This window comes from Trichechus manatus, unplaced genomic scaffold (genome assembly GCF_000243295.1).
Source record: "Trichechus manatus latirostris isolate Lorelei unplaced genomic scaffold, TriManLat1.0 scaffold00180, whole genome shotgun sequence".
Taxonomy (NCBI): Eukaryota; Metazoa; Chordata; class Mammalia; order Sirenia; family Trichechidae; genus Trichechus; species Trichechus manatus.
Window position 1 is genome coordinate 1,794,692 of NW_004444116.1, and position 11,342 is coordinate 1,806,033.

At 41.2% G+C, this 11,342-nt stretch overlaps 1 protein-coding gene across 2 annotated transcripts; it reads left to right on the forward strand.

Annotated features, from left to right (window-relative positions):
• Positions 1-333: 333 nt before the first annotated feature.
• GPX5 (glutathione peroxidase 5) lies at positions 334-7,115 on the forward strand. Of its 2 annotated transcripts, XM_004387082.2 has the most exons (5): positions 334-420; positions 1,907-2,060; positions 5,023-5,140; positions 5,634-5,733; positions 6,901-7,115. In XM_004387082.2, the coding sequence occupies exons 1-5, from the start codon at positions 334-336 to the stop codon at positions 7,105-7,107; spliced, it is 666 nt and encodes a 221-aa protein (XP_004387139.1). In that variant the 3' UTR covers positions 7,108-7,115. The 2 variants fall into 2 exon arrangements, with proteins under 2 accessions (XP_004387139.1, XP_004387140.1); XM_004387083.2 differs by lacking the exons at positions 5,023-5,140; positions 6,901-7,115 and having other exon boundaries at positions 5,634-6,110.
• The last annotated feature ends 4,227 nt before the right edge of the window (positions 7,116-11,342 follow it).

Genomic DNA, 11,342 nt, shown 5'->3' on the forward strand with positions numbered 1-11,342 from the left:
CTGCGTCTGCATCTAAACATTGCCCTCCACTCAGGGAACCAGGCAGTAGTCTTCATGGACCAAAGAGGTCTTGCCTTCACCTTTTCATAAATTCTGTCAGTATTTATATGGGTCCCAGATCCTGATCAGTGATGAGTGCTGAGTGCTCGTGGGGGTGTGTGGAGGCAAGGATGTGGTTTGAATTCTATGGTCCGCATCCCCCACTCAGGCCCCGGAAATCCTTGCTGCCCTGCTATTTGCTAGCACAGGCTTGGACTAGTCCCTGCCAAGGTATCAAAAGGCTGCGGATGTGCACGAGAAACTCAGAAGCATCAAGACCTACAAATGCTAATCATGACTGGACAGTTAAGGGCCTCCTTTCTTTTCCCCCTTCTCCTAGCTGGCTTCGTGCAGCCAGATCCCAAGCCTGAAAAGATGAAGGTGAGTGACCTCCATAGAAGGTGGAGAGGGGCTCAAACCTGGAATTAGAATTACCTTCTGTCCCTCTTCTGGATTTACCCCTCCAGTCATTTTTGTAGGCCTCAGGCTTCTGCTTTCTTCTTCTATTGAAGGTTCTACTAAACCTTCTTTTCTCCTTAAACCTTCTTTACATCTATAAATGAGTGTTTGTTTAAATTTTTTTTTTGTACTTTAAGTGAAGGTTTACAATTCAAGTTAGTCTGTCATACAAAAATTTATACATACATTGTGATGTGACCCTAATTGCTCTCCCTATACTGTGACAGCACATTCCTCCTTTCCACCCCTAATTTCCTGTGCCCATTCGATAAATGGATGTTTCTTGAGCTGAATATGGCTAGGGGAAAAAGTTTCCTTACTGTAGTTCTTTCTCCCTTCTTTCCCCACGTGCAGGCCCACTGGCTACCATGCTAGCCACATCAGTGTCTGAGTCAGAGCTGGGTCTGAAGAACTGGGCAGTGATGGGCGTCAAAGAGGGGTGGAGCCAGGGTTTGGAGGAGAGGTGAGCTCTGCCATCTCATAGAGCTGCTCAGTGGGAAACCCATCAAAAAAGAGAATGAAGCTAATCTGCAGGGTTTTTTAGGGATGGAGAAAGAGAGTTACCACAGAAGCATAAAACACATGGGGGGAAAAACATAACCAGACGCCGAAAACAGCTGGATTTGGAGTCAAGAGGCTTGGATTCTGGCCTCAGTTCTATTCCCAATTGGGACTCGGGTGACTTATTTTAAAAACACGAGTGTATGGTAATGGAAAGAAGGTGCAGGGAAGGACAGCAATGCACTTGATGACTCAGAGGCAAAAAGAGTGATGAAATTAGGGCCAGGCAAACTTTCATTCACATAGGGGGTTATCACTTTTGGCCTTGGACTTCATCTCTGTTAGAGTCTGCTTTCTCTTTTTAAATTTGTGGTTAACAGACTCTGCATTATGGGTTTGTGAGCAACAATGATTATACATGTAACGTTTTCTATAAAAGGCAGCTCTGGCAAGGTTCACCCCCAGAAGTTGACTAGATGGTCTCCAAAGTGACTTTCTGTTTTTGAGAATTGATGTGGCTTTTATGTTACCCAGCGCTGCTTAGATGGATGTGGAGACAGTGGGCTGTAGCATTCACTTAATCAAAAGCATAAAAGGCAGCTTGCTTTTCTCCTTAGCCCCACCTACTTCCAGGTCCCCTCACCCAGCTCATTAATCTCTGCGTTTTTCCATTCCTCCATGCATTTCCTGGAATAGTAGGAAGAGAGACTTGACTTGCTTTTTGCTTAAAAAAACCATTGGATTTCAAGTCAGAAGCCTAAGTTTCAGTCCTGTCATTGACACCTTAGACAATTCTTGTTTTCTGGGTCTCAGTTAATACATGTATTAGTCTTTGATTCCTTTGAAAGATTACATAGATGTTAAGAATTGTTGGTACTAATATTATAATTTTTTAAAAATTTTCCAGATGAATTGCTATAAAGATGTGAAAGGCACCATCTATGATTATAGCGCCCTCACTCTTAATGGAAGGGAACACATCCGTTTCAAGAAGTATGTAGGCAAGCATGTCCTCTTTGTCAACGTGGCCACCTATTGTGGCCTGACAGCTCAATATCCTGGTAAGAATTCATACCCAAATCTCCTGGGACTAGATTTGCCATCAGATTATATTCTAAATCAGACTTACATTCTTATTCTAATTCTGTATTAAAATAGATACACCTGATCATGTGACTTCATCGCCATATGTTAAACCAAAAACACCAAACCTATTGCTGTCGAGCTGATTCCGACTCATAGTGACCCTATAGGACAGAGTAGAACTGCCCCATAGGGTTTCCACAGAGCTGCTGGTGGATTCGAACTGCTGACCTTTTGGTTAGCAGCCATAGCACTTAATCACTGTGCTACCAGGACCTCCCCACCTCCATGTTAGGAGTCAGCAAACTTTTGCCCATAGGCCAAATCTGGCCTTCCTATTTGTATAAACAAAGTTTTTTTTTGGAACACAGCCATGCCCATTTGTTTACATATTGTCTATGGTTACTTTTACACTACTAGGCAGAATTGAATAGTTACAAGAGAGACAGTGAAAGTAGTCGTGACAGAGACCATAAAAAAAAATTGCTATTAAGTCTGTTCCAATTCATGGTGACCCTATGTGTGTCAGAGTAGAGCTGTGATCCATAGAGTTTTCAGTGGCTGATTTTTTGGAAGTAGATCGCCAGGTCTTTCTTCTGAGGTGCCTCTGGTTGGACTCAAATGTCCAACCATATGGCTCTCAAAATCTAAATTATTTACTATCTGGCCCTTTACAGAAAGTTTGCTGACCCCTGCCATGCTCTGCTCCCAAGAAAAAGGTACTAAAACCTACATAGAGAAAACGTCTTTCTTACCAAAAATAGAAAATGAATAGTCACAACCTGGTGTGCTGGTAATAGATCAGTGGGTTTATAATATTGGAGAGGTTTTTTGTTTGTTTGTTTTTCATCATCTTTTGTATCACTTTTTTTTTTTTGTTGGCATTACTCCTTCTCTGGGAGGGGCCAGAGGGTGTTGGACTAAGATCCTTTCTCGTCCCATTGCATTTTTAGGGAGTCTAGTTTAATCTTAGTTTAAGTCTGGAGCTTCCTTATCAGATATTGTCTGATCAACTTATATCTGAGAACTAAGAGCTCTCAGAAGATTCCAGAAGTCTCCTGGTAAAAACAGGAGAGAGTATCAGTGCTTTTGAGACTTTTCCAGGATTATACAGGTACCTTAGATGACAGGGAAAAGGGAACTGAGGTTTTATACTCAGGGTTGCATTAGATTAGACTGAGGGCTGGTTGAGGAGGCTATAAAAGAGGCAAATACTTCCTCTCCAATCTCAACTACTTCTTCAGGTGTAGTTTTCTCCCTATCTATACATTATTCAGGAAATTATGTTATCTTCCTGATGTTCCAGGCCAGGTAGTTTAAGGATCACTGAATAAGGAACAGAATGGATTACACCAGAGACAGATGCATTTTTTATATTTAATAAGAGCTTCATTTTCTGTTTTTAATTATGTTGTTTTGTGTAGGTGATATAGTCACAAGGCTCAAAATTAAAAAGGAATAAAAACATTTAGTGTGAGAAGTCGCCTTTCTTCCCTCCCTTCAGACAACCAATATTATGTTTACAGAATAGATAGTTTTTTCTGTTTTTCCCCCAGTTGTCAACATACTATAAATACTATTTGTCGCTTTACTTTTTTAAATTAAGAAAGCACTTTGGAGTTCAGTCCATTTCCTCATTCTTTTTTTAAGACTGAATAATCCCATTGGACCATAATTTATTTTACCAGTTTATAGGGACTTTAAAAATCAACTTATTCAGTCATATAATTGGAATCATACAGTATGTAGCCTTTTCAGATTGGCTTCTTTCACTTAGCAATGTGTATCTAAGATTCAACCATGTCTTTTTGTGGTTTGTTAGCTCATGTAATTGTTGAATTCGCTTGTGGGGGATGTACCACAATTTTTGATCTGTTGACTATCTTGGTTGCTTCCAATTTTTGACAATTATGAGTAAAGAGGTTATAAATTTTTTTTTAAATCAACTTTTTCAGTTCCCCTTTCACACATAACAGATGAGGAAACTGAGGAATAGTTGCCCAAGGACTGGAAGACAGGCTTCCTAATTTCTAGTTTCTTTCCTAGTGGACGTGATTATCCACGGTGGCTGAAAACAAGAGGAAGGGGTGTAGGGAGAGGGACTGAGCAACCATATGGAAACAGGAAATCAATCTCTATTTTTAAAATAAAAGAGACCAAGAGGAGACACCAGTTGGCTGAACTGAATCTCAGTGGAATTGTCTGGTGTTTGTCAGGAAACTAAAGGCATCTAGCCCAGAAAAGGCTACAAAGAAGACGATTGTAAAAGTCTGAGCAGACAAGTTGGAAAACTTTCTGGCAGTGGATGAAAGCAGTTGGAAGTTTGCATTTTAGACTATCAATGAGGATTTTTGGAGAGTTAACATCCTGAGGATTGTTGAAGAACACCAGGAAGCTTGACTTAGATTTCTCTGGCTCTCTCTGCCTCTGTCAGGTTTGTCCCACTCCACTTGGGGTGAGCTAGCCTGTTCAGGGGAGACAGAGGCTCAGTACTCATTGTCCTTGTCTTTTCCTTTAAACAAGAATGATTCAACTCACCACTTAACCAATTAGGGAAAGCAGATTAATGATGTTCAAACCTGGCCTTGCTTAAAAATCGCCTGGTGAGCTTTTGAATTGTAAAGATGACTGGGCTCCATCTCAGAGAAATGGAATCAGGAAAACCTCTGGGATGGGACCTGGGCACTCCTGTTTTTAAGGAAGGGCCCCCAGCTGATTCTGATGTACTGCAGATTTGGGAAATACTATACTATAAGAAAGGGCATTTGGAAGCACGTCTGGAGATGCGAGATCTAGCTTCAGCTTTGCCATTAACAGTCTCTCTGATCTAGAGATTTTTTTCCTCCCTGGACCTCTGTTTCCTCATCTGGAAAACAGGTAACTCCAGAGATCTCTCTCTGTGCAAGGCAGGGTCTCATGTTGTCCATTTTCTACCTGCAGAACTAAATGCACTTCAGGAGGAACTGAAGCCCTTTGGCCTGGTTGTATTAGGCTTTCCCTGCAACCAGTTTGGAAAGCAAGAACCAGGAGAGAACTCAGAGATTCTTCCTGGACTCCAGTGAGTGCCTGCTTGAAAGCCTATAGGAGGCACCTGTCTACTTTTTCCTGTCTCCACGGAGTTCCTTCCATGTTGGGAACTTCCAGGGTGGGGTGGGGTGGGGTGAAGTGGTGGTGATGGTAGATCAGTAAGCTCAGGGCATCCACAAGCTAATATTAACTTTGGTCTACCTTAATGAGAATCTAGCAGTGTTCAGGGACTATCTCTCCAGCCCTGGGTAATGAGGCCTGCATGGAGCCATGGAGGGGCAGGAGCACAGAAATAACTGGTACAGAAATGATGGGTGGGGCAAGGACAGGGAGTGGAATAGAGAAAAAGTGAATTATAGAACTCAAAGTAAACATATGGTCGGTCATATTTTCCCTCCCCACTCCCATCCCCATCTACTATATATCCACTTTTTCCAGCCCTTTCCTATGACCTCAAATAGTGGTCTCCCATTATAAATTTCTCATATTCTGGAGCTTCCTGGGAACATTATGCCTCTTTGTAGGTATGTCCGTCCAGGGAATGGATATATACCTAATTTCCAGCTTTTTGAAAAAGGGGATGTGAATGGTGAAAAAGAACAGAAAATCTTCACCTTCTTGAAGGTGAGTGAATTACTGACATAAGCCCCCTCTTCCTTCCTTAATATTCCTAGCATTGGGTTGGTGTGGTAGAAATGGATGCAAGGGCTCATTCCTGAAGGTGGGATTGGATGCTTTGGAGAAGAGCTTCAGATCAGCATAGGGATTTGGGTTTCATTTGTTAGTATTTTTGGGGCTCTGGCTTCATGTGGTGGAGAGAGTTATGTAGAGTGGCAGCTTTTACTGTGATCAACCTCTCTTGCTTATTAACATTCATTAATTCATCTTGCTCATTGACATTCATTAATTCATTAAATATACATTTATTGAGTGCCTGCTGTCTACAAGGCAGTTTGCTAAACAATAAGAATAAAAATACAAATAGGACATAGTTCATACCCTTGGCAAGTTCATACTGGAAAGGGAGACATAGAAATCAACAGGTATAATACAATGTAGTAAGTACTTTTTATGAAACATCAACTTTTAAATATAGAAAATGCCAGAGCTGAAAAGACCCCAAAAGATCCTCAAAGTGAATTGTTCCTAAATGCTGAAGTCTAGTAGGCCAAGACTGATTCATGCTGAGATTTTCATAAATCCTCTTTAAATTGAGGAAAACAGGACAGTGTAAGGAGAGTTTCAGAAACTCAACTTGTTTAACTTATAGGACTGCCTTTTATTCTAAGATTATGACCCAATGACCCACACACAATTCATTTTTACAATGATTTTTTTTAACTAAATGAAGAAATGATGCTTTTAAATTTTTTTCTTATTTGACAAAAAAAATGTTGGTAACTCTATGTTGGTTCCAAAAGATATATTTATTGAAATGCTACTACTGGCCCATGGAGCCCCAGGACCTGGGAAACCACATTCAAATCCAAGCTCTTCATTTTTCAAATAAGGAAACAAAAAGTGGGAATATGGCTGACATAGCTTACCGATAGCACCATGTGATGGGGGCAGGGAGAGAAACAGAGAGAGGGAATAGACTTTTGCTATAGTATCTACTGTGGAATTCTTGTTTATTGAAATAGTGTTGCTTCAGAGAATTTGTGGGGTTTATTAGGAAATTAAATTATCTAGGGATAGGAGGGGGTGGATTATCTGTGGATGAGAATAGCCTGGATGACCCAGGAATAGAAATGATCTTGTAATGTTTCTTTTTCCATTTCTTTACTTTAGCACTCCTGTCCTCACCCCTCTGACATTTTGGGTTCATCCAGATACATCTTCTGGGAACCCATGAAGGTCCATGACATACGCTGGAACTTTGAGAAATTCCTGGTGGGACCTGATGGAGTCCCTGTCATGCGCTGGTACCACCGGGCTCCAGTCAGCACAGTCAAGGCAGACATCCTGGAGTACCTGAAGCAACTGAAAACTAAATAGGAACTCCCAGAATTGGGGAAAGGATCCATCCTACTTCTCGCCTAAAGATCTGTTCGAGAAACATCCATTTTCCCACCATACTGTCTCCCTAAATGGCCTCCACTTGACTAAATTGACTCTATACTGTCAATGTTTCCAATCTGCACCGAGTAGATTTATATTCTGATGATTATTGCTATTTCTTCATGCAAGAGTATATAGGTGAAGAAAAAAGAGAATGGAAACCCTGAATCCTCAGACCTCTGCTAGAAATTTAAAAATTTATGTCCATTAAAGAAAATTATCCTTCCATGAGGATGGTTCAGATTGCCTCAATATCATGAAAAGGGATGTCCCTAGACACTGACTCCCCCTTCTTTCTCTACCCACAAGATGTAGGAATAGCAATGAGATGACAGTCACACTGTTTAAATTCTGCATCATAAAGTTTTTTCTCCTCTAGGACAAAGATACATTGTCAGTTTCCAACCCATGTTAGTTTAGTCTTCATCCATGGAGCCCCTTCCCCTACAATACCTGTCATTCTCCTGTAGGAAGCCTAAATTACAGTGGGAACAGGAACCTCCCCTCGTACAAAGGGAAGGGCATCTCCATGATAGCAGGACCCATAGCCTCTCTCTGGATTGGACCTCACAAAAGCTTTCTTTAGCATCTAAGCCTTAGTGCATTCAGGTCATGATACCTGAGCAGAAATGCCCTCTGCCTTTTGAAGGATGAGCTTTCCCTCTCAACTCTAGGCTACTCAGCTTCAGAACCAGTCTTGCCACTATCTACAATAAAATGTTTTCTGCAGCATCTAGAATCACTGTTGTGGTTTTTAAATCCTATCCTGTGCTCAAACTCATCTACCTCCTCTTTCTCACTCTGACTATCATAGATGCTGTATTATCCAGATAACAACCTCCCACCTTCAGGACTGAAGGAACACTGAACATTTTGAATATTAATAATGTGGCAACTCTATAAATCAGATTCCTCCACCCACCCACCCCCAAGCAGGGTTTGTTGTTGCTGCTTGTTGGTTTTTGTTGTTTGGTCAGTGACTTTTCCAAACTATTTTTGTAAAGTCTGGATTCTTTGTCATGTGTGGTCACTGAAGTCGCTGTTCTGTTAGCTTAGTGGTCTGCTAGTGATTTGACAGTGATTTCCTTAAACAATTGGAGTTAAAAAATAGGAAAAAGAAAAAAAAATACTCTCCCAGCCTTTGCGTATTGGCTGTGTTTTGGGGCACTCATTCAATGCTTAGCCATCCTGTTTACAACTCTTCCTTAGCCTTCACTTCCTGCTTGCAGTTTGAAGGTAGGTCAGAGGTGAAAGCTTAGGGTCTTTTCAGGCCTTTTCTGAACATGTGTCCAACTCTAGACATATGCATGAACTTCACAATTCCTGGCATATGTGGGAAAATTTAAAAGCTCTTATTCCTTCACATATCTGCTTTTCCAACCTCTTGCCTTCCCAGGCTCATCAGTCTATTGCTTGTCCTGACTTTATCCCTGTTCCAGGCTACTGAAGCCAATGCTTTTGCCTTTAAATGCTTTCACCAAGCACTTGCCCCGGGCAGCCACCCCAGTGCTGGGAATGCTCTTGAGTTCATCTAAACAAAGAGAAGTCCTTGTGCTGGCCTTTCAGGAAGTTATCTTAGAAAATTAGATCTTTATTGCTTCCTCTGGCATTAGTAACCTGCACCCAGAGTGCAGGCTGCTATCTTCATGGCTTCCACCAGTCTGGAGCTGGGGTGGGGATAACAATTGAGAAGTTTAAAATGCCACAGCGTTCTCTTACCACGATACAGCACCTTCTTTCTTCATTAAGCTTTCCCTTGGTTGTTGTAAGTTTTTACTTTGTAAAAAACTTAGTTTTTATTTGCTTTGTGAAAGTTCATTCTGACAATTTTTGCCAGGTTATCAGTTGCTTTTGTGGAGGGATGGAGCCCTGAAGTTCCCTACTCTGCCATTTTCAGTGATGTCACTCTTGGTATATATATTATTCTTGAAATTTGAACACCGTATACACACGTGCGTGTGCACACACACACACAACACACACACACACACTCACGCACAGTGTCTGGTTCTATGAATGATCAGAAGTCCTTAGGTGGTGAAAATGATTAAGCACTCAACTACAAGCCAAAATATTGGTGATTCAAACCCACCCAGCAGCACCTCGGGAGACAGGCCTGGTGATCTGCTTCTGAAAGTTCACAGCCTTGAAAACCCTGTGGAGCTCAGTTCTACTCTGTACCCATGGGGTCATTATGAGTTGTAATCAACTTGAGGGTGACTAACAACAACATAGATGACCGTGTGTCTTAGTTATCTAGTGCTGCTATAACAGAAATACCACAAGTGGATGGCTTTAACAAAGAGAAATTTATTTCCTCACAGTAAAGTAGGCTAGAAGTCCAAATTCAGGGCATCAGCTCCAGGGGATGGCTTTCTGTCTCTGTTGGCTCTGGAGGAAAGTCCTTCTCATCAGTCTTCCCCTGGACTAGGAGCTTCTCTGCGCAAGGAACCCTGGGTCCAAAGGACTCATTCTGCTCCTGACACTGCTGTCTTTGTGGTAAGAGGTCCCCCGTTTCTCTGCTCACTTCTCTCTTTTATATCCCAAAAGAAATTGGCTCAAGACACAATCCAATCTTGTAGATTGGGTCCTGCCTCATTAACATAGCTGACCCCTATCCCCGCTCACTAACATCATAAAGGCAGTACTTACAACACACTGGAAAATCACATCAGATGACAAGACGGTGAACAATCACACAATACTGGGAATCATGGCCTAGACAAACTGATACACATATTTTTGGGGGACACAATTCAGTCCATGACATGATGTTTTTCTTGTGGTGCCAACTCAATCACTAGCATTGTGGTTAAAACACAGGACCTGTAGTCAACTGACTGAATTCAAATCCTGGTACTGCAAACTACAAATTTCATTACTTAGATAGGTTAGTAATTTCTCTGTGCCTCAGTTCCTCATCACTAGAAGGGGTATAGTAATAGTGCCTAAATCATAACATTTGTAGGAATGCTAAATAAGGAACTGCATGAACTATGCCTAACTCATAGTTTTGTCCTCCAGAAAATGAGAATAACTTTGAACACTTACCCTACATAGTGTTTAATGAGCAGATGAAGTTATGCCTATGAAAGTTCTTTGAAAATTACAAAATGGAAAGGTTGTGGCCAAGAGATTTTAACACCAGGCATGGAGCTGGGAATGTATGGAAGAGGCACACAATCATTTTCCACTGATTTAGAAGATAATATTGGAATCATTATCCCCTGTCCGTGAACAGAGAGACTGTGACCCAGCGGGAGATGGGCTCACAAGGGCTCACAAGGACTCACAAGGACACATCAGCTGGGCCCTGAGGTGTAACGATAGCTAAAATAATCTTGGAAAATATCTTTTAGGGAAACTTTCACATAAAGCCAATCAAACAGAACACAAAAGACTGTCCACTATTATTTTTTTCTATTAACTTTTAGTGAATAGAAAATTGTTGGACCAATGAAGACCCTCCAAACCTGTACCAATGATTGTTAAGAAAGACAATTCAAAATGTAGGATCACAGTTTCTAGCCAATCTGTGAAAAGGTGAAGCTTTCAATTGTTTTGCCCATTTGTAATGTTAATATATACTGATGAGTCTAATGTTCTTTGGACTCAGGCGGACATGGCTGTGGCAGCATGCTTGTCCATTTTCCTACTCTTACTTATTCTGTAATCCTCTGATTCAGGCAGACATGGCTGTAGCAGCATGCTTGTCCATTTTCCCACTTGTGCTTACTCTGTAATGTTCTCTGGATTTGGGCAGACATTAGCTCTGGCAGCATGCTTGTCTGCTTCCCACTTTTGCCCTTTTGAGTATATAAAACTTTCTTTTTGCTTTACTACACTTTGTGATGTTTTTCCCCTACACCACCACTGAGTGAAGACTAAACAAGTTCTGCTCTGGGGATATAAAAGGAGGCAGCAGAGCAGCTTAAGGGAAAAACTGACTTAGGTTTTGAAGACCATTATTATGTCCCAGTTTTGGTTATGTACTACTGACACCTTGCGTAAGTTCACCTTCTATTCAATATGTGACAGGTTGGAATGTACTCAGGAAACACTTGTGAAATGATTTAATGAAGGCAGCTTGACCCTCAGGATCTCAATTTTCACAGTTCTAAAAGGTATAATAAAACTTCTTTGTTTGACAGATTAGGTGGTAAGACTCAAAT